This window comes from Pseudomassariella vexata (genome assembly GCF_002105095.1).
Source record: "Pseudomassariella vexata strain CBS 129021 chromosome Unknown BCR38scaffold_9, whole genome shotgun sequence".
Classification (NCBI taxonomy): Eukaryota; Fungi; Ascomycota; class Sordariomycetes; order Amphisphaeriales; family Pseudomassariaceae; genus Pseudomassariella; species Pseudomassariella vexata.
Genome location: NW_024467964.1, coordinates 1,069,173 through 1,094,268, shown reverse-complemented (window position 1 = coordinate 1,094,268; position 25,096 = coordinate 1,069,173). Strand labels below are relative to the sequence as shown.

Below are 25,096 nucleotides of genomic sequence, written 5' to 3'. Positions count from 1 at the left end.
AGTCTTTTTAAGGGCGAGTTCGCAAGCAGCAGTCGTAGTGTCAATTATACAATAATCCCAAGATCGCGAATCAACTTTTCCCGGGAACGAATACTCATTCACATGTCACATGGCACGGTGCGACCCGGCCCATTTCCGTTGGAAATAACTGCGCATCTTCTGACATATAAACCGAGTTATCAGTTGGCTCTGTTTAAAATTCGAGAAAATATATTGACTCGGTTGACACGCGGTTGGATCCTTCATTAATCACCCAGAATATTTGGTGAAAGCTGAGAAGCGTTTTCCCATTGGTACACTCATATCGGTGCATTTACCAACTTATTGAGGAATTATTCCTCTGTTTATGACTATGAATGGATGTCGTATTGACCGCTGTGCCTAATCTACGCGTTGTGCTACATAGGTTGGTGTTGTGGAGGCTCTGCAAGGTACTTTAGTTTGAGGAAGGGTCGTTCCCACTAGCAACACTAGCAACTGTACCACTTTTAGCCTTGGACATAACCGTGGCGCTAAATCCCACATATATGAACCGAAGGTATCGGCCTACTTTGTCCGTCACTTGCGAAAGATGCCAGAGGTGGTTTGTGCATGACCACCACTACTACTTGGTTCCAACCCACCAGCACTAGCCTAGCTTACCTGAATACGTCACACTTCTATCTCTATCTGTATGCCCTGACAAAAGATGTATCGACTAGGTTGGGCACGCGGCTGAATCCCTTGATGGTCAGCCAAAATGCTTTGCAGCCTTGGCGTAAGCTGAAGAAGCGTTGAATAACTACTACCTTCACTATTCGTACTCATTACTTTCAATATCGACCGGTTTATATTTTACTTCCTTGAAAAACAGCCTTGTCACTTAAATAGCCGCCGCAGGACGTGTGCATATTAACCATACCCCTGGATCTCGGCCAGGCTGTGGGGAACAGCCTGGCCCCTACTTTTGACTTAGAGTTGTATCAAGGTCTTGCTACGATAAGGGGATTTCAGGCCTGTTTCTACGATTTATTCCCAAGGCTGAAAAGAAAAATAAGCTTACGCCGAGACAAAATATTCCCTGTATACCCATCTACTGAACATCCCACTGACCCACAGTATCCTCTATGTAGTATTATAATGCAAGGACATTTTTAGTTGAATAATGAAATGGTCAAGCAACAGGAGGAATGGCAACCTTGTTTGCATCTTAACCCCGTGCGGAAACCGTTGGACAGCGTCGGATCGATGATTTACAGAAGACTCGTACGATAGCGAACAAGCAAGGAACTCGTCTCTCTAACTAGAGGCTTATTTGCAGCAACCTTACAGTAACTAGATATGTTAGACTTCAGGTGGGAGAATAATTATATATAAAGAGTCAATCTTGATAGAAAAGAGACATTATCCATCACATCCTACGACTTTACTTCATTTCCTTGACCCCTCGAGTCCTTTTGAACCTTCATATTATCACTGAGTCAAATTTAGGTGATAGTTTCGGCATACTGCAGTGCTACAGCCCTGTCATTCTGCGGCTTCCTGGCCCTCAGCCTTACTGCCACAGTTCCCCTGTCCCACGACGTCACGCCCGACTTCAGCATCAACACCAGCACGCTGCCTCGTGCCCTCGTCTGCTACGGCATTGATGGCGGTGTGGGGCACGAATGAGGGCGAGGTGGTCGTTACGGTGAATGCGAAGGGCCCGGCCTACCAGAGTAACCAATCGATCGGATACCGGTCCGGACCGGTCCGATATTCCGATATCGATACCGATCGGTAGCACATTTTGTTCATTAGATTGATACCGGTGGCAGTTTGCGCCGCCGGTATCGATCGTTCGATCTGACCGGACCGGTTATATGGAGGATTCTGAGGGCATCGTGACCCTTGTTGTTGACCCTGGTTTTATCTAACCTAATACGGTTAGGCGTTGTTTTAGGTAGGAAAAGTGAAGAGCTGAGTTGGCGTGAGCATCATATGGCTAGGTTGAGGAAGCGTTGGGAGGGTGACTATAAAAATAGGTAAGTATAATATCTAGATAACTGTTCATCTCTAACTGACCCTCGTCTAGGCTCCTTCCTGAGACCAACCCTTTAGCTGAAGCTGAGAACCAGCCAGTCCTTACGATGCTTCAACGCCGCAAGCGTTTTTATATGAGCGACGCCGACAAGCCGGTGCCGATTAGGCAGGAAGAATCACAACAAGACGAGCTTGACCTCTACCTGGCAGAACCTGTGGTTAACGTGGACCAATATTTAAAGGACCCAGTAGCTTGGTGGCGTGATATTGGCGCAAAACGTTTCACCAAACTGTCTTATATGGCTGTTGACTTCCTTACGATACCTTCAGCGCAAGCAGAAACAGAACGCCAGTTTAACAGCGTAGGAGAGATGGTGTCAGCACGAAGATCTCGCCTAAAACGCCACGTTATTGGGGCATCACAATGTATCAGGTCATGGAGTTTAGCAGGCGTTTATCAGGCTGAGTTGCCACTCCATCTGCTTGACAAGGTATCAAACGTTGAATTGGATGGTGAGGTTTCACGCGAATTAGCTAATTGGGCGCAAAGCCGTTAAAAATAAACAACTCCGTACAACCGCTATTGATCGATCCGACCTCTATCTGACCGGACCGGTTATATGTGATCGATACCGATCGATACCGGTTGCTTAGTAATCTGTACCGGTACCGATCGGATGAATATGATGTTGATCGATACCGGACCGGTATCGGTATCGGTGAAGAATCATGATCGATATCGATCGATTGGTCACTCTGCGGCCTACCTGACGGCTGACTACATTGCGAGTGGAACGAAGCCTCAGGATATCATTGTGAAACTGGTTCGGGACCCGGCATCTTTGTAGGGTGTGCTTTTGGGTGTAATCATATCACTTGAAGGAAGAAAATGTGTTATTCAACTTTGAAACATATTATAAATGGAGCTAAGGAGGTAGATGGTAATGACTTGATCCTAAACTATCCACCAAGAGGCAGTCCCCATTTTCCAACAACCGGTGACTTGGCTGCTTTCTTTTCAGACTAATCCATTTCGCCTGATCTTACATCTTCAAACGATCTGACGCATTGTAGTTGACCATGAGTTTCGTCTCCGAGAGCAGAGGCTTATCGTCCCATAAGCCCACGGTCCCCAAGAGATCTTCGCGCAAGCTCACGAGCCAGGGATGCACCGTCGACCCGTAGTCATGAACCGAGACAAAAGATGCAGCAGTGGGCTTCACCACCACACTGGGCACCTTGCCACGCGGTCGTTTCGTCCCCCATCACATCAGCAGATGCTCCGGCCTTTCCTCATCCTCATCCGGGTCGTAATCACGAAGGGCTCCTCATTGGACCATGCTCCCGTCCCCGTTCTCCTCGCTGCCATCGGGTTCGGAGTGATCCCGGTGAAATCCGAGCCACTGATCTCCCCAGACGTCGAGGTCTTCGGTATGTAACGTTATGGATGAGACCTTGGGCTCGGTAAGGGGAGATTGCGAGGCCGGGTGTCAGCTTTGCTCTTGGAGGGAGGCTTCAAGAGAATGGCATTCTCCATGATCCAAACCGAGTTAGCCAGGGGGCCGTCGAGAGTCCAGAAGAGATACTTGGCGTCAGTGGAGAGAAGTGCAGGCCGATGGGCGCGGCGGAGCGCGTTGAATGTCGACAGCTGTACCTCCACTGAGGTTGACATGGTGATCAAAAATGTCTAGGCAGACTTTTGGTTTCGTGGCGAGTTCGGAGTCTTCTTTGCGAGGGTAATGTACCTAATTATATTGTTTGTCAGTGGGGTAGCTCTGTGCTCGCGTTATTTGATTGATCAGAGTATTCTTTTTAGGTGACACTCGCAATTGCAGCCATGGAGGGGGAGGGGGAGGGGGCGCAACCACCTTGGGACTGACAGGTTGCTTCTTTCGCCATCCCTTTTTCATTACTTGAAAGCCTGATTGTCGGACGCTAGTTTCGGTCCCTCAAGCTCGCACAATAACCTGGGTAAGCCGCCCTGTTCTTGTAAACTCGAAACTTCTTCGCTCTCGAGGTCCCCTGCTGGTAAGAAAGCTAAAAAGAACTCTCGGTTCTAATCAACGCTTTCAAACTCATTATATGTATTACCAAAAGTCACTCATTACGTTTTAATTTCACCCACCCGCCGTCCTGATTGAACGAAGGAGGAAGTGGAAACTCTTTACTGTATTCGATTTATTTCTATGATAGCTTCTATATAGCCTTCTGGTGCTTAATTAGTACTCAGCCTTTGGCGAAAAGCATCAAGCCACTTACCAACTTCCTCCCTCCATCCCTAAACAAAATTGACGACGAAGAAGACAAGCCGTAGAGAGCTTGTATAGCAATGACCGCAATTACGATGAAAGAGGCAGAGTGGCCACTGTTCAGTAGAAGCCTGGAAGAAACTTAGAGAAGACGGCCTACCCGAAACAGTACGGAAAGAAACCTGGCCAGTTGTTAGACACCAAGTGATAGTACTGTTTCATGCGTTCCTGCAAGAGAGGGCATGCTAAGATCGTACGACTCAAAAAGCTTGGTAAGGAGGATTACACCATTGCCAAAGCCTAGAGGCCAATTTTGGTTCTGGCAACGCTAGGGGAGGTAATGGAATCAGTCATCGTAGATGAAATTTTACATGCGGCCGAAACCGAGGGTCGCGTCCTCGCTCCTAATTAACGTATTTCACCCCCATTCCGACACCCCTGTAAACCCCAACAATAACCACACCGCTATTTACATTATCCTTTTATTTCTCAACCACTTTTGCTTCAATTGACTTTATTTCAAGTATTCGATCTGATCTGCTATCAATGCCTTCATATACGGAAGAAGACCTCGCTGCCGCCGTTCTAGACGTCGCAAATGGTAAATCTGTGCGACGCGCTGGCCTGGATTGGGGTATACCAAGGACTACACTTATCGACAGACTTCAAGGCGCTGGATCAAGTCGCGAGGCCTCTGCTAGCCAGCAGAGGCTATCTCCAGTGCAATAAAAACACTTAGCAGACTGGGTTTTGGTCCAGGAAGCCCTTGGACTAGCCCCAACACACGCGCAAATCAAGGAGCTCGCGCAGCGCGTCCTAGCCCTCAAAGGTGACCACCAACCACTCGGCAAGAATTGGCTGGAAGCCTTTCTAAAGCGTCACCCAGCACTAAAGACTAAAAAGCAACGCCGTATCGACTCTCAGCGTATCAATGGCGCGTCTACCGAGGTAATCCAAGCCTGGTTTGCTTCAAAATTACGTATTCCTGCAATTCAAGCGATTAAGCCGCAATGCAGGTATAATATGGATGAGCATGGCCTTATGGAGGGTGAAGGGGGCTCTGGGCTAGTTGTCGGGAGCGCTACCTTACGCGCAGTACACCAGAAACAGCCTGGTTCGAGGGCGTGGACGTCAATTTTGGAATGTGTGGATGCCCTCGGCAATACCTTACCCCCACTGGTTATTTTCAAGGGCAAGGACGTCCAAGAGCAGTGGTTCCCTGATAAAAATCTTCAGGACTTCAAGGACTGGCGCTTCAAGGCATCTCCCAAGGGCTGGATAGACGATACGATAGCTATCAAATGACTTGAAGACGTTTTTATACCCCTTACGCTTCCTCAGGACCCTTCAGACACTCGTTTACTTATTTTGGATGGTCACGGTAGTCACACAACTGATACTTTTATGTATCTTTGCTATAAAAACAACATATACTTATTATTTTTACCCCCACACTCATCTCATGTCCTTCAGCCCCTCGATGTTGGGGTGTTCTCAGCTATGAAAACGGCATATCGCAAGGACGTCGGGTTTTTAACCCTATTAACTGATTCAGCACCTATTGGCAAGCGGAATTTTATGCGCTGTTACGCCAGAGCACGCCAGAGGGCCCTAACGGCTCAAAATATCAAGTCTGGTTGGCGTACAAGTGGTCTATGGCCCCTAAATATCGCTAGGCCCCTTACTAGCCCTCTTCTGCTTGAAAATAGCAACCGCACACGTCACCAAGGTCCAGATATTCTTATTACAACCCAGCAAGTCCATAAAACGCTCCAGAAGCCTTCAGAGGGCAATGTTGTATGGTCAACGCCAAAGAAGGGCGTAGATATAGAGCGCCAGTTTAGGGAGTTCAATCGACTCCAACAAACTAACATGACTACACAACAGCAGCTATTTAGAAAGATGAAAAAAGGGTTTTATGAGAAGGATTATCTATTAGTAAGCGCATAATTACAAATTGAGGGCTTGAAACAGCGATTGGAGCTTATGAAGCCACGGGAAAAAAAGAAGGTGCAAATAAGTCCAAACGCGAAATTCGCAAGGATTGAGGACGTACGGCGGATGAGGGAAGTATCTAATGAAGCTCTTGTTGATGATTCGGGTTCAGAAATATCTAATGTATCTACTGTCGAAAGCGATTGTATAGTTGTTCAGAATTGAATTTGTGGTGGTTGTTTGAAATTGCAGTGTTATTCGTGGTGTTTTGTTTTATAGTGTGTCGGAATGGGGGTGAATACGTTACTTTTGAGCTCGTAAACGATGTGCAGAGCAAGAACTACTCTTATGAAAATAAGTTTGCGCTTCTTAGCGGGGCCGACTGATTCTTTATCTCGTCAACTCCAAGTTTGAGGGAGTGTATAACGGAGTCTGAAATCACGAGGCATACCGGAGTACTGTAATACTAATATATTAGTAACTACTTAACAGTTTGAGCAATGATTATTATGAACCAACTCAGCCTGGCGATCTGCGGGTAACACTGCCTGGAAGTGTCTGCCAAAGCACTCTAGGCACAAATACGCTACATGGAAAACCCGACCAATTATATAGGTCTAAGAGCGCATGAGGCCCAGCATATCGTGAGTATCATCCTTCCTCAATCTCTTGTAGGGGACATCTGGTCTTGATCATACGTTTGTCAGGAACGGCTAGGCCGCGAGGCAATAGTACAGAGTAAAGGAGAGAAACAGGCGTTCCAGCTGTTGGTCACCGGATGGTTACTGGTGGTCACAGATAGGTATGCCCAGCATAGTTCATTGATCTCTGGCCTTCCCTTCTACCTACTCCAAGACACCTCCCTTAAATAGACAGACAAGCCCCTGTTCCGCATTACAATGCTAGGTTCCTCGGTTCAGCGGTGTTTCAAGACTTCCACATGACCCATAAACTCAAAAGCAACATCTCCGGTATTGTGCTAGCATATAGGAAAGAGAACTAAGGCATCGTGGACAGCGTACTATAGCAGCTAAAGTCTACGTATACGCTAATTGGAGGTAATGAACTCCAGTGGTTCCTAGGCATCGAAGTTTTTCGAGACCGCAAACAGAAATTAATTTGGCTATTCCAATCCGACTATATCAATAAGCTAGCTAATATTATTTAGAACAAGGGCGATTTATAGACAGATACGCCGATGAAGTAGATGGAGCTTCTCCTCTGCGACGGCCGAGCTACTATGAGGAGCATCAACCCGTATCAGAAATGTATAGGCTCTATCCTATACGTAGCGGTGCTCTCTCGAGTTGACGCAGCCTTCGCGGCCTCACGACTAGCTCGATTTAATACAAACCCAAGCGATAAGCATCAAGCCACTGCCGAACACCTTATCCGATATATCCTCGGTACGAAAGAGTACACGCTTCAACTTGGAGGAGGCAGTTCTTTCGAGACCTGCAGCGATGCCTCCTTTGCCGATAATACGATCGACCGGAAGAGCTCGCAAGCCTACATCATAAATCTGTTCGGAGGAGTAATTGGCTGGCGCGCAATAAGCAAGACACAGTGACTACTTCTACGACAGAAACGGAGATGTTGTCCCTTGCACAGGCCGTGAAAGAGACCGTATTCATGTTCCGATTACTCAAAGAGCGTGGTATCACGCTGGACTTTACGTACTTGAATATCTGGTGTGATGACCAACAAACTATCCGGCTCGTGAATACGGATGTAGCCGCTCTACAGACCAAATCACGACATGTGGATACCTATAACCATTGGCTGAGACAAGCAGTACAAGCGGAGCAGATCCAGGTCTCCTACACACCTACCGGGGGCATGCTTGCCGATGGCTTGACGAAGCTGCTACCAGCTGAGAGCTCATCAAGGGAAGGATCGAAGACAGGAAGCTTAAGGAATTATGCGAGGAGGACTTCGACACAGTACAAGAGCTTCTGGATGGAGAAGAGACCGAATGGAAATCCAAAGCACAGACCACGCACGCGTTGTAATTCCCCGTACTTCACCAATCGCAACCTTCAAGGCACATGGGGTAACGTACAACCCCACCTTTCTGGCCACCTAATCTGCCAACTACAACAACCTTCGGCACAACAGATTATCGTCGGTATTGGCTATTATTATACAATGCCTCGATATTCAGAAAATTCGATTCAAGGCGCTCTCAACGATATCAATCAAGGGATATCCCAGCGCCAGGCTTCCCTCCGATGGGGCGTTCCACGCTCTACCCTCCAATTACGACTCGGCGATGGCCTCAGCCATTCTGACGCGTCAATCGCGTCGATGAAGCTATCTAGGGAAATGGTTTCACGATTGCGACGATATACCTGATTGGCAATATACTTATTCGTCTAACGGTTGGATCAGTACAGATATCGCCGTTCGATGGCTTCGTGATATCTTTATACCTCGTACACAACCAGTTGATCCCGACGAGCAGCGGCTCTTGATATTAGATGGTCATATCGCTCACGACAACGTCGAGTTTATGTGGTTAGCCTATTGTAACAAGATCTCGTTACTATTTTTGCCAGCACACTGTTCTCACGGGCTCCAACCTCTCGACGTCGCCGTATTTGCTCCATTAAAGCGGTACTATCGCTCGTTAGCGACCTCTCTCTCGATCGAGTACTGTTCTATTCCATTTAAAAAGTCGACGTTCCTCTCGCTATACATCGAGGCATATACGAAGTCTTTCACGATCAGTAATATACAATCAGGCTTCTCTGCAACTGGAATTGTCAGGGTACGGCTAGGCCGAAGGCAATAGTACAGAGTGATGGGGAGTAACGGGCGTCCCTCCTACGTAATACCGGGTGGTCACTGGCGGTCTCAGGTAGGGGTGCCCACGGTGATGCATTGATCTCTACTCTCCCTCTATCTTCTTCCCGGGCCTCCGCCCCTTACATAGATAGCTAGAACCCGACGTCGGAGCCGCGGAGCACTAGTTTCCCCGATTGTTCCGCAAACCAAGACTTCCATATCGTGTCATGACTCGCACATTCCTACACCAGAGCCCCACCGGTGTCCCACCGGTGCCTATGGCATTCTGTTCTCTGACAGGAATATACCCATTAGATCCATCGCGACCTCAGCCGACGATAGCCCCCCTATCAGAACGACCAACTACACCACCAACAGGTGGGTGGCCAGAAAGGTGGGGTTGTACGTTAAGCGGTGCGAGTTGGTCGTATTGGGTGTACTGAGCTGACTGAGGACTTACCATCGTTGCAGTTGCACGTGACAGATAACCAAGCCCTGTCTAAACAGTTGCGTAAGCCCCTAATGAAGTGGCTATGCGGGACCAGTGTTCGCAAGGAATGCCTTGTCAACTCGAGCCCGCAACCTTAGTTCCCCTTCCCCGCAACTTGTTAACCTTGAACCCGTAGCACGATCAGAGGCAAGAAAGTTCCCAAACGCTTCGCGATGCGATCGGATCCACAAGCATTTGCGAAGCTCGCGCGCTAGGGACGGACCGTACCGAAGCGGCCGCACAGATCGATGGAGCCGACAAATACGCCAGGGCCTGCTGCCCCACCACTAAGGATTCTCTCTCTTGGTACAGTAAACTTGGCTGTCCTTGCTGTGTCGTCCTAACAACTCTAGATGGAGGAGGCATACGAGGTTTATCCAGCCTCCTAATCCTGGAGAACATCATGGAACAAATTCGCAAAACCGAAGGCCTCAACGGCGAACCTAGACCATGCGAATACTTCGATTTGATTGGCGGCACGAGCACTGGAGGGTACAGTGGTCTCTCGTTCTACTTGATAAGTCTACTGACAGATTATCTAGTATTATCGCTATCATGCTTGGAAGATTGGGTATGGCCGTCGATGAGTGTATACGAGCCTATCGCAAGGTTGCTCAGATTGCTTTTACCCCGAAGATATTGCGTCTTCCTATCCCTCCGACCGGTGCCTACTCTGCCACAGCCCTCGAAGGTGCTATCAAACAAATCGTTAGAGATAATTGCGTGAATCCAACATGTATTGCTCGAATGAACGAGAACCTACCTACGGCCAACACGTGCCCTCACGGCGATATACAATTCCGCGACGTATCATGCACCAAGACGTATGTTCTCAGATAAGGAAGACCGCTACTGTTGGGCCGGGAAATATTAATGTCTCATAGGGTCGTCCTGGCCATTACAAAGGATAATGTTGATGCGCCGCCCACTCTCTTCAAAACGTATGACACGTCTGCTGGGTTTCAGGGCTGTACTATTTGGCAAATCGCCCGCGCGACCTCGGCAGCGACGACCTTTTTCAAGCCCATCAGACTCGGTCGGGACTCGGTCGAGTTCATCGACGCCGGGTTCGGATATAACAACCCATGCGAAGTCCTTATCGAAGAGGCTCGACGGCAATTTCCTGGACGTGATCAGCTACGAGTCCTCAGCATTGGCACAGGACTTGGGGACGTCGTTAGTATTAAGGATTCGCGGCGATATATCCTTAAAGCACTAAAGAATATGGCCACTACCTCGAAAAAGGTAGCAGCAAGTCTCGACGGCCAATACAGTGATAGTGGGCAGTACTACAGGTTCAATGTTGACCGTGGCCTGGAAGACGTCACGCTGTCTGACTGGGAGAAGTCGAGCAAGATCTCTGCACATACGGGAAACTATTTGAGGGAGAATCAGAATCAGAGGGCGATTAGACGGTTCGTGAACGGTCTCCTTCAACGTTCTCAAACCCAGGCAGAAGAAACAGCTGAAATCAGCAGGGTGCCTAACGGTTAGTGTAGGAAGGCTTTACTATGCTCTGTAATACCTGCTAATACTATCACAGGCCGTGTCTACTACTATGTGCCTTTTCATAAGAACAAGCGCTTTGTCGGACGGATAGAAGTACTGGACAAGCTCCAGCAGAAGCTGTTCGAGCAGAGGTGTGAGAAAGTCGCTCTCGTCGGACTCGGTGGCATTGGTAAAACTCAAGTTGCTCTGCAATTTGCATACTGGATGAAGAAGAACAAGCCGGAGTACTCCATCTTCTGGGTGTCAGCACTAAGTAATGATACCTTCGAACAGTCATACGCAGAGATAGCAAGGGAGCTTGATATCCGGACTAATGCCGATGAAAAAGACCTTAAGGAGTTGGTGTGCAGACACCTCAGTTCGGAAGCGGCTGGAAGATGGCTCTTCGTCTTGGACAACGCGGATGATATCGATGTCCTATTCGGGTCCTCCCACAAGCTAGGCGGCATACACGCGCACATACCCGAAAACGAGAATGGCCTCATCCTCTTAACCACAAGATCGAAAGAAGCGGCCTTGTCGGTAGCGGGGAGTGATATAATTGAACTGCGAGAGATGAATCCACAGGAGGCAATAAGCTTTTTAGAGAAATCTTTGGTTCAGAAACAACTGCTCCAGGACGAGGCCGCAACCGAGGAACTCCTCCGGGCACTCAACTATATTCCTTTAGCCATTACACAAGGCGCTGCATATCTGAACCAGAATCAATTGTCTATCCAAAGGTATCTTGAACTCCTGCAAGGCACCGAGCAGAACATGGTCAGTCTTATGACTAGAGAATTTCATGACAATACTCGGTACCGCGGCTCGCAAAATGCCGTAGCATCGACCTGGCTTGTGTCTTTCGACCAGATTCGCAAATCTGACCGCGTGGCCGCCGACTTACTTTCGTTCATATCTTGTATCGACCCAAAAGCTATACCTCGCTAGCTCCTGCCTACGTTGCAGCTAGAGGTGGAAATAGAAAACGCGATTGGCACGCTTTGTGGGTACGCCTTTCTGGTTAAACGTGGGGAGGGCGACATGTTTGATATGCACAGTCTCGTACATGTGGCGACACGAATATGGATTCAAAGCCGTGGCTTAAGCTGTCAAACGACAGTCAACGCTATTTACCACTTGGCTACGATCTTTCCGTCTTCGAATTTTGCTAACCGCGAGTTATGGAGAAAGTATTTACCGCATACACTCCGGCTACTCCAAAAAAGTGAAGATTATCGAGTACAAGAGAAATACGATTTATACTGGAAGGTTGGTCGATGTTTGTATATGGATAGACGGTTTAAGGAAGTTGTGAGATGTTTTGAGGAGGTTTCAAAGTGGGAAAGTAATCATCTCGCCGAAGAGGACGACTCTCGTCTCACGTCCGAGCACGAGCTCGCAAGGGCCTACCTCGCCGACAGGCGGATCAAAGAGGCCATCGAGATCCTCGAGCACGTCGTCGCGGTCCGGAGGAAGACGCTCGCCGAAGAGGACGACTCTCGTCTCACGTCCGAGCACGAGCTCGCAAGGGCCTACCTCGCCGACAGGCGGATCAAAGAGGCCATCGAGATCCTCGAGCACGTCGTCGCGGTCCGGAGGAAGACGCTCGCCGAAGAGGACGACTCTCGTCTCGCGTTCGAGCACGCGCTCGCAGAAGCCTACAGGTCCCAATGCGAGTAATTGGCATAGTGTCTACCGAGTTAGAATTCGTGTTGCTTGTTCTTCTGTGCTATTTCTACTATCTTTGCAAAAGAGAGGTCTGGGGAAGTACATTTATTTATAGGTAAATAATTTGCCACTGTTATTCTAGAATCTTCCCGAACTATGTAACTAAGCACGTTATCTCTTGCTTAAGACGACAAGCTCACATTATCGAGATCTTCCTAGAAGGAGATCACGTTGTATTCGAGCTGTTGCCGCCACCCCTGCTCCTACATAATGACAGAAACCAGGCTGCCGCTCTTTAGCACCTCTATCACGCCGTCGCCTCTCTGAAACCCCGTCGTTATCGCAATCTTCGATGCTATCTTTCCCAGGCTTACGAGCTTCCAGTCTCCGTTATTATGCGGCGTCGCAAAGGAAGCTAACCTCGAGGTCGCAGCTTTGATCAATGTGTATTTCGGGCTGTTATGTGCTTTAATCAACGCCTGCTTTACCAGCAAGCCACCTATACTGTGGCATAGGAAGGTAATCGGCTACGTCTCATCTTGTCCCTCTTAACTCGGATCAACTCGAGCAGCTCGTTCGCTTTACCGATCAACGTGTCTCGGTTAATTCGATAGACCACTGTCGCGTTGTATTCGTGTAGGAAGATTCGTGAGTTGGAAATGTGTTAGGGAAGGTCGTCGCGGAGCTGGTTGGTGTCGCTCTTGCTTCGTAGGTTCAGGCCATGCACAGCAATAATACTAGGCGTCTGAATTATCCAGATTTGATGAGGACGGTCAAACTAGGTGAGGATCTTACTTGCTTGACTTTCGCGGCGTCGCCGGGCACGCCTGTTCTGTAAATAGCTGGCACAGCGGCTACTCTTCCGTTAGTCATTCCTCACTGTCTCATATTAACCTCATGGTGTAGCCGCTAGCCTGGTGCGGCTGACAATACTGCTGCAGGCAACCTCGCAGATATGCAAGCCCGGTCTTTCAATCAATTTTATGGGACGATAGATGCTATGCCGGGCGGAGCTGCGGTATCTGGTGTTCGAATTGAACTGTGGTCTTGGCTAATGGCTCATATTAAACTGGGGCAGGGTGTTTCTTAGTATCGGATTGTCAAACGCACGTCGTCAAAACAGTTTGGTCAAGTCGAAAGATCAAACCCGTGCGATGCATCGTCCAAGGTACAACGACGGATTTTCCTACCCGCGTTACTGCACCTTGCTTTTCGTTAAACCCAAAAAGATTCGAAATCATCAGTATGGCTCTCCGACTATCGAAATGCATGCATGACTAGATTCTTTCTATGATCGTTAAGGCTGGACAAATGTCGAGATATCTAATACTGTCCCGGTAGTCTCCGCGCCTTCCGTAGAGCACGAGCGACGCGGGCGCGATACGGAACGACTAACATGCCTGTGAACCGTCGTGGCCCCGACCCGAACATAAACCCTATAATGTAGGGGTGCCACTTTGCTACAACTTGCGAAAGAACCTGATATAGACCGGTGAAAGGTGGTCGATTCTATCAGTGAGAAGTTCAAAGAGGATATATCTATTACTAGTATTACTCGAGCTTTGGATAAGCGTCGAATAACTCTCAAGGTAATGCGTCATGTGGCCTAGCAATAGAAGCCGGGGCTGCGGCGTTTCTGCCAGTATAGACTCAAGATGCTAGGGTGCCGATTATATTATTTAGTGTTTTTACGAAAAGGCCAGCCTCCTAAGCGGATTACGCCCGCATATTGACGACGGGCAGTGAAACCACCCGCGGGTTTCAGGTGTAAGATGATGGCAACGAATAACAAGATCCTCAACAAGACCTTACTATCCGGGAGGTGGAAAGAAATAACAAGATCAAGAGCTCCTTGCCCTGATCGGAACGACAAGTACCTCAACAGGTACTAACAACTGTAGCCTCAGCAGGCTGGGGAAGAAAAGGAACCTCAACAGGTGAAAGGTGGGAACAATGGCCTCAGCAGGCACAATCAGATCTATAGGGGCAACAAAAGTACCTCAACAGGTACGTCAGACATTGAATGCCTGTCCAAGTAAAGAGAAATTGGTTCAGATTACCGTGGAAAAGGCCGCTTGAATTCCTCTCTTTTTCTCAAGAGAGTGACTATGTACATAAGGTCTTAAATACCCTTCAAGAACGCGCTTACATAACTCGTCTGAAACCGGAAAAAACGAAAACGAGCACCCAAAAACCCTAACCCCACGTCAATATAAGTCTATATTCCAAGTTAATGCTTGCAGTATACATAAAACATAGCGTGAAGTCGAACTTTATAGCACCATGTACTCTACGCACTCATCTAACCTAAGAGTTCTTTGTATAACGTAGTCCACGGTCCAATTGCACACTGTTACGAACCGTTGGCCCTGAACCAACATTACAGGCACGTTGGCAGGCCAGGTGGATACAGACGCTAGGATCACGGGACCCCGCATCGGAGGAAGGAAAGGACCGACAGGTCACGTGGCCTACAGGGGTGGATATGTTGGATATGCTGGACAACCAACATATCTAAGTGGGGATCGCAAGGCCACGCCCGGTCATCTAAAAGCGCATATGGCCAAGAATAGTATAGATTCCCTCCTAGGCACGGCCAAGGGAGCTCGTTTGTTTTGTCAATGGGCGGAGGAGACCAATTTCTTTACTGAGATCTGCCCATCGCACTGAACAGGAATGTTAGATGAAGACAGTCCCCTGTAACATAGATTCGACTAGCATAGACCATGCCGGCACTGCGCCCGGCACGTCTCACGTGATGAGACGTTAAATTTCAATCAATCAATCCAAGTGGGGATCAGTGAAAGAGAGATGGGCATATAAGGGACAGGACTCCCAGACATTTCATAGATAGACAGTCTCTACTTCAGTGATCAATCTAAGCATCAATCTAACCCATTGGTGAGGCAAACTGCCTTGACGACTCTATTCCCAGTTACCCTACTTGAATACTTCAGTTACCCAAAGCACTCTACTCCATACGTCAAACCCCGATATTATTGCTTGAGGACTCCGCAGCAGGACTTACTTACTAGCACAAACCCTTGCAGACTCTTTAGTGGTTTACGCAGCTAGACTATTAGAGGTTTCGTTACACAAGTCTCGTACGAAAGGTACTCATCGCCTATTAATCCTCGACGGTCACGAAAGCCATCACTCGACCGATTTCGAGGTATATTGCAAAGCTAACAATATCTTCACGCTTTGTATGCCTCCTCATTCATCGCATAAGCTCCAGCCTCTTGATGTTAGTTGTTTTCGCGGGTTAAAAAGAGCGTACGGAAAAGAAATCGAAGATCTCATGCGAGCACATATAAGTCATATCTCGAAAGAAGACTTTTTACCGGCGTTTTTAAACGCGTACAACGCAACTTTCACGGTTTCAAATATCCAAGGAGGTTTCCGAGGGGTAGGAATAGTTCCGTACGATGCAGATTATGTCATATCACAGCTCGATGTGAAATTACATACGCCAACACCTCCGGGTAGCTCGGCTGGTCTCTCCGTCCCTTGGGAATCAAAGACTCCGAGCAACCTAACCAAAGCCCAATCACAAAGCGATTATGTGAAAAGTAGGATTGTACGACATCAAAATAGGTCACCAACGTCAATTTTTGCTGGAATAGATCAGATTGCGCGAGGTACAACGAAGGTTATGCATCGGCTTGCCCTTTTAGAAGGCGAGGTCGAATCACTTCGAAAGGCAAATGAGACCTTAAGTCGACGTCGCCGTGCGAAGAAAAACAGCTATAGAGTGGAGGGTCACTTCGTATACAAGCTGGACAGGACCTACAGTCTCAACGAGAGGTTGATGGGCAGTTACATGACGAATTTCGTCAAATTGGTGGTCGTACGAGGCGGCGAATTGCGCGTGTACGGCGCTGTAGAACCTGCGGCGAGCCCGGACATAATGCGCGTACTTGTGGAAATGATGTAGAGACGTCTGAAGATAACGATTCTGAGTAGTTTCAATTGATGATAGGCGTTGTGGTTGAATTAACTTATACATTGTCATATAAGGTCTGCCAAAGTGTGCAATTGGACCGTGGACTACGTTAGGTTAAGATATATATGAAGTTATAGCGTAAAAGTAACAGTAGTCTCGTCAAGGGTGAATTTGAAAGCTACATTAAGTCTAGTGCAAAAGCCATGGATAGTCGACAGAGCAGTGCAGAGGTTTATTTTCGAAATGCTGGGCTTTCATTTAATCAGCCTCCTGAAGAAACATTGTATACTAGTATATCAAGGCATACTAGCTTCAATCTATACGAGTATCATCTAACTATTTTGAGACGCAACTTACGAACCTCGTAGTAACGCCCTCCAAGGCTCCATTATCGATTAACAAACCCTTACCCGCTTTCTGCTAGGTGAAAAGTTATTAAAGATCGTAACCCTTGTCCATTGTAACCTAACCTATTAGCTGAGAAGCCTCCCGCTATTTCTGATTGGTAACCTTCGCGCCGAGCTAACGGCTGTACTGTATTGGGGCCTTATCTTCTAGCACTGGCAAGTCAAGCTGCACTGGTTAGCCCTCGTCAGAACAATCTGCTAAGGCGTCATTGCGATAACGGATTAAAGGCCGTCCGCTTTCGTAGCCTACAAGCCTTTTCTTCCTTCGTAAGAGTGTAAATTACCTTACGAATCCCTTGACGCCATCGGCATACGTTTCCAGCTAGCGAATTTCCTCGGTATAGTCGACAAGCCGATCCATGATATCACCATCAAGTTTTTGGTGCTTCTCGTTATTACGCCAGCATGATAATCCTCAGTTCGTACATGAAGCGTCAGAACACTCCATGAGCTGATAGACGTCTTTTCATATAGCACGCGTACCAGATGCTTACTACTAAGCAACGAGCTTGCCTAATGCGGTAGAGTTTTTCTTCATAGCTCCACGCCCTGTCTTGCCGTTTCTACTTGTCGGCTAGCTCTCTTTATGTATAAAAGAAAAAGCAACTTTCAGATTATTAACTAGGTTACTCCAGGAGCTTAGCTTGCTCTCCACGATCGGCTAATCAATTGTTAGTTTGTTAAGCATTTAACGAAAGGAGGCTTGCCGCGTTTGAAGTTAGATATAGTGATCAACGTCCCATCGGGTTAGTATTAACGCTCGGGTACTTTGCTTTGCACGAGGGTCGCAAATCGGACGTCTTCAATAGTATGTTCTGTGAGCTTTATAATTCGACCCTTGCGCAACTGCAGCTTCGTACTAGTATATAGCAATAAGGAAGAATCAGGTACACTTTCACCTGACATGGGGAATGCTCGTAACTCTCCGCTGCCCGCTAGAGCCAGTGGGGTTCTCGCTCTGGCAACAAATCGATATCAATATCATCGAAGTTAATGGGGGATCTCGAAACAAGCATTTTCCATGACCGTTCGAGGACGCTCCCTTCTGCGGTTGGTTCGTCTCGACCCGGGAGTTGACGAGACTTGAGGAGCGCGGGACAAGCGGGCCGGCGTGACGATGGGACTACAAACCATGAAATCTTCTGAAAGCATTCGAAGCGTATGTCAAGTGACTTGCCAGTCAACCCCCAGCAGTCAGACTGTTTGGTCGCCAACGAATTACGGCGTTGCCTATTTGCAAAGACTATTCAATGTTTTATAGTAGTAGTAAGCAAGGCAAGATACAGCTGCAAGTGGTCCTAAAACATATGCAGATATAACATGTTCATCTTTATGTTCAAAAGTGTCCAAAGACGGTTCCAGTTATACGCTCGAAGCTGCCCTTCAATTTTTCAGCTCTGTTCAGGCATACTGTAATACGGTGTCGCAAATCTCTACACTGTTTGTTAGTCATGCAGCCTAACATGTGATCCATCATTAGCAAATTCAAGTCAGCTCGGTACAGACTTAGCTGCACATTATCAGCTCTAAAAATGGCTGCGCTTAAGATTTCGCCCAGCATTGGCTAGTACTTCTAACTTACTAGTCACGCACTGTGTAGAGGCTCCATTGTACTGTAACTTATTCAGAGCGATAAAGTACTGTGCCCTATGGCGGTATGTCGGACTTCCGTAACGCATTTTAAATAACAGGTGTCACAAAAGTCAGTGGTATGACTGTAGATAGTAGTTAGGTTAGGTCTGCTACCGGAGGCTGCCAAAACCGTGACGGGTCGTCGGTGTTTCAGGGAAACCTTCAAGCCCTGAAAAGGGTGTCGGAAGTACCGGGACTTGGAGGGGCAAGTTTCCTTCTCCGTACACTTTTACTACGGATATTAGAGATTGATGATTGGGCCTGGCCTCTACTGCTGTCTTTGATCTGTTATAACAATAGGGCCAGACCGCTGATCGCTCTGTGCTCAAGGCCCTGATAGCTACAACATTTATTCGTTGGATCTTGCAGAGGGAGGTCCTTAGTATCAGATACAAGGGGTCACGTGAATGACCGCGACTTGGACTTAGCGCAAGAGCCCATAGCACAGAACAACAGTCAATCAATTGGACCGATCAACTCAACGTTACAGTCATCTCACAGCGTGGTCACATAGCAAGAGGTGAATATCTGACAGTTAGAGACGACTTCGAATAGATACCTCTTTATTTTAGTGTAGTTCAAGTCTAATGCCACTCTACTAAGCCTAGTGTAAACTACCAAACGCAGCTTACCTCGTATATGTAATAAAATCAACATTCTCCTACGATAAGGTGTACGCCGAGCCTCGCTAGCTAGCTGCGTTTACAACATAATCTAGTAAAGCCTTTGTTAGGCAAATATACCAGTGGTTAGGTTAGGTGATAATTTGAGGTGTACTCGAGTGGCAGACAAAGCAATGAGCACACGAGTACCCCGGAATCCAGTGTCTCAATATCAAAGTGGAGAAGTCCCCCTTTTGCGGAGCAGTGCACGAAGTAGCGGCACGGAATTAACAAAGATACAAGGGTTGTCCTGGTCAATGCTCCATGTAACAGGAGGCTAATACGAGCAATTGGGGAGCGCGTGGCAGTTCATCCAATCAGGTTCTTGGCTTCCGCTTCTGCAACTCGGATAATGCGACGTGCTCAGGGGCCGTCGCTGGTGCGGTACAATGAATTATGGGGCGGCCTAGGCGAAATTAGAACTGTCTCACACTTGGCTCCAGGTACTCCTGCTGTTATGCCATCATCGTTTACCCAAGTCCCCCCAAACTGCGTTTCTTTCACCTTGACATCCACATTCCAATATCCCGGAAGGTACTAGATTTCTCTGCCTGTTGCTCCGGTTTTCGATTCTCTGCACTGGAGGCATCCGAACACTTCATTACACATCGAGATGCGAATTTACTAGCAGCATCAATTCTAGGGAGGGAAGAACAACACAAGGTCGCCAATTCTGGAAAGCGCCACTGCCGAACCACCAATTGAAGCAGCCAAGCACTTGCATCTTACCCCATCCCCATTTCGCCGAGGAACCCTTACCACGAGCGATCTCCAGCGACGCGATCGCACGCCAATTCAACATGACAAATCCCCTTGTCCTACGCGAGAAGCCATATGTGTCGTCCAACTTGACTGCAATTGTGCTGGGCACGGTCAGGTGAGCATTGCCATCGTCGCTTCCTGCGGGCAATCCCGTTGACGGTTAATCTAGTGGTCTCGTTATCGTCATCCTGTTCTCGACTCTGATATTTCTCCATCTGCGACGTCGCAGCCGAGACAAGCGCGAGTGGCCTAAGGATCCACAAGAGCTGGAAGACTACGGCATCGACCCGTCACAGGTGAAGCCACCTCAGAAGGCATATCAGCAGTCAGGAACGAACCAAAAACCCTTTGTTCCCCCGGGCGGCGGATCGTCCCGTGAATCATTGAACTCGCTGGCACGAGATATACAAGACAATCCGTTCGGACCGAAGGCCGAGATAATATCCGGCGATTCGAAGGCCGCGGAGGCGTCGCAACGATATTAGCAATATTCCCTCGACGAGCAAGGGTGTTGGGTTGAGAGATGTAAGATCAAGAAACATTGCATGATGGTGCCACGAGGCCTTGGCAGAATGGAGTGGCCCCGAAACCGTGTGTCGAGTCCCTCGATCCTCTTTCGCCGGCGGTCAACATCATTGCCATGACACTGCCATGACGCGCAACAATCGGCCTGGAATTGCCAGATGGAACCCACGCGACGGCATCGAGATAGACATGCCAGGACACAATGACGAAAAATCAGATGATGCTGGAGAGTTTCTGACAGTCAGACATGGCTAGGGCACAATGTCCTGGAAGTCACACTAGCCTCTACCGCAAACAGAGTGCAGCCCGGTTGGGATATGATACTGCAATGTGCAGCTGCTATGTGTTACGATACGTGTTTGGTCTATGCTCTTTTGTTCCCAAGGTGCCAATGGCAGGCTGGCACCACAAGCGCAATTTGATGTGTGCAGGGTACACAGCATTCATGGTTTTGCGCTAGTCGGTAGATAAATAGAACCGTCAAATTAAAACCAATGATGCTTAAGCCACTGGCTCCTCTTGATGTAACAACGGCTTGGCTGCATATCGTGCTGACATCAACAGTGGGCCAGCCTGAGTGATGAGGTTTGCTTTGCATCGTCAGATGCTTCGGTGGGAAGCCAACCTCGAAGCATCCAGGTAGGACATCAATTCAACAGATTGTAAATTCGATTATTCCCGTATTGCCTGAACCCTTCCGGCCCAACAAGTTACTACGAGAGTATCGCTGTTGCGTCACTTGTCCATCTTCTGGTCAGGGTGTCCTGGACATATAAAACTGGCTCGTGTGACGGTGATTTGTTTCAAATACATTATGGTCGACGTCTTACCTCCACAAATGATCACTTATGATAGAAACATACTCTACTCTAGGAGCATCAGATAAACAAGTCGAGTTTATCCGCATTTGTGTTGACAGTAGTAACTGGGTTTCTCGGCCTGCATAGCGGACAGGACAAGCTTTGCAAAGTACGTGGCAACGCCACATCTAGATACAAATGAAATGGCCACATGACAAAATAATAGGCTGCATTGCCACTTGAACACGGTGTTGTTGGATTGTTTAAGAGATGAGGGCGTTGGTAAGAGCATCTCTTAGCATCAAGCGTTGCCTCAGTTCTATCCAGGCTTCATGTCTTTGTTGCGCTAGAGACGATCTCGGCTGCTTTCTCCAACTCGCCAAACCCTCTAGGTAGGAAATATCCCGTGTTGCGGTGTTGCGGGTCGCAATGCTCTGCGCGTGCTTTGTACGTGCCTTGGGTGTTGGCCTTTATGGTTGCTTCTTCAAGTTTGTCTAATATTTCTACCCAATGGGAATGTGCTTTGAGACAGTCGAACGACAGGGCTGAAAGTTATAACGGTGCGAAATCCACTGTACCAAACGCAAGGAACCACATACAACTGGCCCTGAATTAAAAGACAAATGAAGACTCCGAGAATTTTTTTTCTTTTTGGATGTGTCCGACCCGAGGTGTAAACTGGGATCTTGAAAGGCAAAGTAGCTATGATGTCTGTGTCTGAAGTATACTAACAGGGGATCCGTTTGGAATGGACAATGCCATTGCCATTCAAACTATGCAAGATACTTGCTATGGTTGTTTATTTCGTCAATTTAAGGTGCCAAAGCTGTCTCGGGGGACCTTTTAGGCGGCTCGAGCTCAAATCTAGTGCTTTAGCCCAAGGTGTATAAGCACCTAGTTGAGACTTGAAGTTTTTCCCCTATTTTCTCTCGAGGCATGTTGAACCGGAGAAGGACTGCTATGTTTAATTTTGACTCGAGACTTCATACCTCAATCAGCAGTTCATGATAAATGCATTCTATTCTTCAAACCGCTCTTGTATAAGATAGCTGCAAGTAAGATTCACGCCACTGATCCAATGGCCACCAATATGGATCTATTCTGGCGGATTATTTTGGCTAGCACACTCTATACTGAGTTATTATTTATTCTTATAAGTCACCTTTCTAGGCCTTGCCTCGCTGATGTCCTCGGAATGCTAACAGCTGTAGCAAGGTGATCAATAATTCCCGAACAGCACAAAAACATGAGATAGAACCCGCTTTTGGAGCCAAATCAAGACGATATGCGTATGATCGTTGAAATTTTGTCGTTACCCTTGAATATACTGGAAGAGAGCATTGAAGAAAGGCCATGTTACCTTTCCAGATCCTCCTGGAATGGCGCAAGATGCGGAGCGGCTCGACCGTGGTGTATTCTGTGAGTAGAACAAGATTATATTATGTATATTGATGTCTCTAATGATAAAAATTCTTCCTATTTTGTGGTAAAACAAGCAAACACCAATGAGAATGAGATCCTTGCGGCGGTTAAGTTCTCGACTAGATGGGATCTCTCTCTGACAGTTTACTACGGAGCACCCCAAACTCACGACAGGCCATTATCCAATGGCGTTTTTATCAAGATATCTCTCATGTCCATTATTAATGTCGATTATGTTGAAGAAACTGTCGTATATCCAGTCGGTGTTAGCAGGTGACATCGATGAGGCAGCATGGAAACACGGTCTTGCTACCGTTACTAGCAAGACAAAGGATATTGGATGCGCCGGACTGGCCCGAGTGCGAAAATCTGCAAGATAAGCTGATTGCCAAGATGACTGAAGATATGTCAACCCGACCGGAAACGAGTGACATTGCAGCCCAGATCCTGAGATCCTTACTGAGGAGTTCAGGGGTAAGCCCAGCAACCCTGCAGGCCCCGGAACCCCGGAGCTCCAGAAGACTGATCTAGATGAGTTTTTGCGGAGTCATACCGAGAAGCAAAAACCCTTTTTGGTGTTTTCTGTCCCCAGCCATGTCATATGGGGGCCGTTGTAGGTCGAAGCCTTTAAGCTGCAGTTTTCAGGGAATAAAAATGAAGCTTGTGCATCCGCCACACAGTTGACGACATTATTCTTGTGGAAAGCGCTCTATATTCCTGCAATCATTCGGATACACGGGAAGATGTTCTTTTTCTTTCCTGTGTGTACCGGGTCAGGTGTTTCCATAAAGTTGCAAGATTTTGCAAATTCCATGTTAGAGGTCTTGCCTTTGTACATCCCTCGTCTAATTAGCAATAGTGCATATATCCTAATCCTGGTGATGTGAAATTGCTAAGTTACGTGTGCTTTCAGCACTATCGGCCTATCAATGTCGAATCATAGTTCTAATCGACCAACGTCTTGTAGGTTTACGCCTTGGATCCTATAGAGGCACAACTTGGGCTATTGAGTTGTAAGTGTTACTTAATCTCTCTGATGGAACCCTCCAGGTATCTCGCTCAAGAACTGTCAAAACTTAGTGATAAGCATGTTCACCCAGAGACCTGCCGGCGTCCAGCTCCGAGTACAATGCCATAACCGGAACCATATGTTCACAATGCTCTATAGGCATACAAGTGAGACTCGAAGGAACATCTGCACCAATCTCAACTTCGATTTTGTCAGCAAGGCCGCGGAGCCGCACCGTCTGGCTGCCGGAGGCGGGCATTGAAGAACATAGGCACAAGGGCCCACGCAGACTATGCTGGACTTCTCACAGGCGTTCCTAACCATGCAAAGCGAGCACTCTACCACTGGGCTATATCCCCAGTTGGCTGTGACTGGCTAGGGGGCCTTGCAAGTAAACATTGTGGGAGGCACATAGTCCTCAAAGACCAAGCAAGGCCTTGGAAAAGGGTTTAGTGGACCCCCTATATGACGAAGAGGGAGGCCATCGGTTAATATTCGGCTCAGAGTTCATTTCTTTTTGGTCACACACAAAAGTTATAGAGCCTGTTAAATGCATTTGCTTTCATAACCAATTGGGGATATAGCTCAGTGGTAGAGCGCTCGCTTTGCATAACCACAGTCGCTTGCGAGAAGTCCAGGTTTCGATCACCTGTATCTCCAACTCAAACTTATTTTTGACAATGTAATAATGTTATGACTAATATTTCCACCCGCCTCGGTATGTTTTTTGCTTGTTAAACAAGCCTTATTTAGATACTTCCTATCGCTCAGTCTTTGAACCCTCTTCTGTACGATATCCCCCTTGATTGGTGCTGTATTTTGCGTCACCCATTGGTGACTACTCCCTTCAAGAACCATGTGTCATGTATCATTCCATCCCACCCATCTAACGCGATCGTTTCTGTCTCGAAGGGGCTACTCCACTGCATCCATCTACAAAAACAATCCCCCCAACATATACAGCATGCTGCGGATGTCATCACGAAAGCGATTCGTGAATAGCACAGTTGACATCTTCGCGGCCAAATCCGATCACAATTAGCTTCCTAGTGAGCCTCTCTGTGCATGAACCACGGTCCCCTCCCAGCGATATGACTTGGCTGTGAAGCTCCACGATCCCACCTACATGCTGGATGTTGACTTCTGCTTGTTATTCTGTCAGAAATAGGGCCGATTTAGTGAAGCTTTCGATGCGATCGTAACGTTGCAATCCGACGCCACCAGAAACCCTGCTTCGGCGTGGTACGGCGGGCTAAGTCATGCGCTGCGGGAACTGATCGGCCCCGCTACAAACCGGCGATTCGACCACT

General features: G+C 47.8%; 3 protein-coding genes and 1 non-coding gene across 4 annotated transcripts; 3 read left to right on the top strand and 1 right to left on the bottom strand.

The window, feature by feature from the left end:
* Window positions 1-3,329: 3,329 nt before the first annotated feature.
* Window positions 3,330-3,838, bottom strand: BCR38DRAFT_525375 (uncharacterized protein; the record flags this gene model as incomplete). Its single annotated transcript, XM_040865320.1, has 2 exons — window positions 3,548-3,838; window positions 3,330-3,455 (listed from the first exon to the last, which is right to left on the bottom strand). The coding sequence occupies exons 1-2, from the start codon at window positions 3,671-3,673 to the stop codon at window positions 3,330-3,332; spliced, it is 252 nt and encodes an 83-aa protein (XP_040714202.1). The 5' UTR covers window positions 3,674-3,838.
* A 6,848-nt stretch (window positions 3,839-10,686) lies between these two features.
* Window positions 10,687-12,791, top strand: BCR38DRAFT_517816 (uncharacterized protein; the record flags this gene model as incomplete). Its single annotated transcript, XM_040865122.1, has 4 exons — window positions 10,687-10,877; window positions 11,103-11,493; window positions 11,590-11,841; window positions 11,902-12,791. The coding sequence occupies 4 exons, from the start codon at window positions 10,687-10,689 to the stop codon at window positions 12,631-12,633; spliced, it is 1,566 nt and encodes a 521-aa protein (XP_040714201.1). The 3' UTR covers window positions 12,634-12,791.
* A 7,148-nt stretch (window positions 12,792-19,939) lies between these two features.
* BCR38DRAFT_238425 (uncharacterized protein) lies at window positions 19,940-20,717 on the top strand. The gene is made up of 2 exons (XM_040854371.1): window positions 19,940-20,145; window positions 20,200-20,717. The coding sequence occupies exons 1-2, from the start codon at window positions 20,069-20,071 to the stop codon at window positions 20,513-20,515; spliced, it is 393 nt and encodes a 130-aa protein (XP_040714200.1). The 5' UTR covers window positions 19,940-20,068; the 3' UTR covers window positions 20,516-20,717.
* Window positions 20,718-24,360: 3,643 nt separating this feature from the next.
* On the top strand, window positions 24,361-24,446 carry BCR38DRAFT_t227. The gene has a single exon. It is a non-coding gene; the product is annotated as a tRNA-Ala (tRNA).
* Window positions 24,447-25,096: the final 650 nt, after the last annotated feature.

Coding starts and splice junctions, on each gene's coding strand:
- BCR38DRAFT_238425 (XM_040854371.1), top strand. CDS start 20,069: ATGACAAATCCCCTTGTCCTACGCGAGAAGCCATATGTGTCGTCCAAC. Junction 20,146..20,199: donor ATTGTGCTGGGCACGGTCAG/GTGAGCATTGCC, acceptor CGGTTAATCTAG/TGGTCTCGTTATCGTCATCC.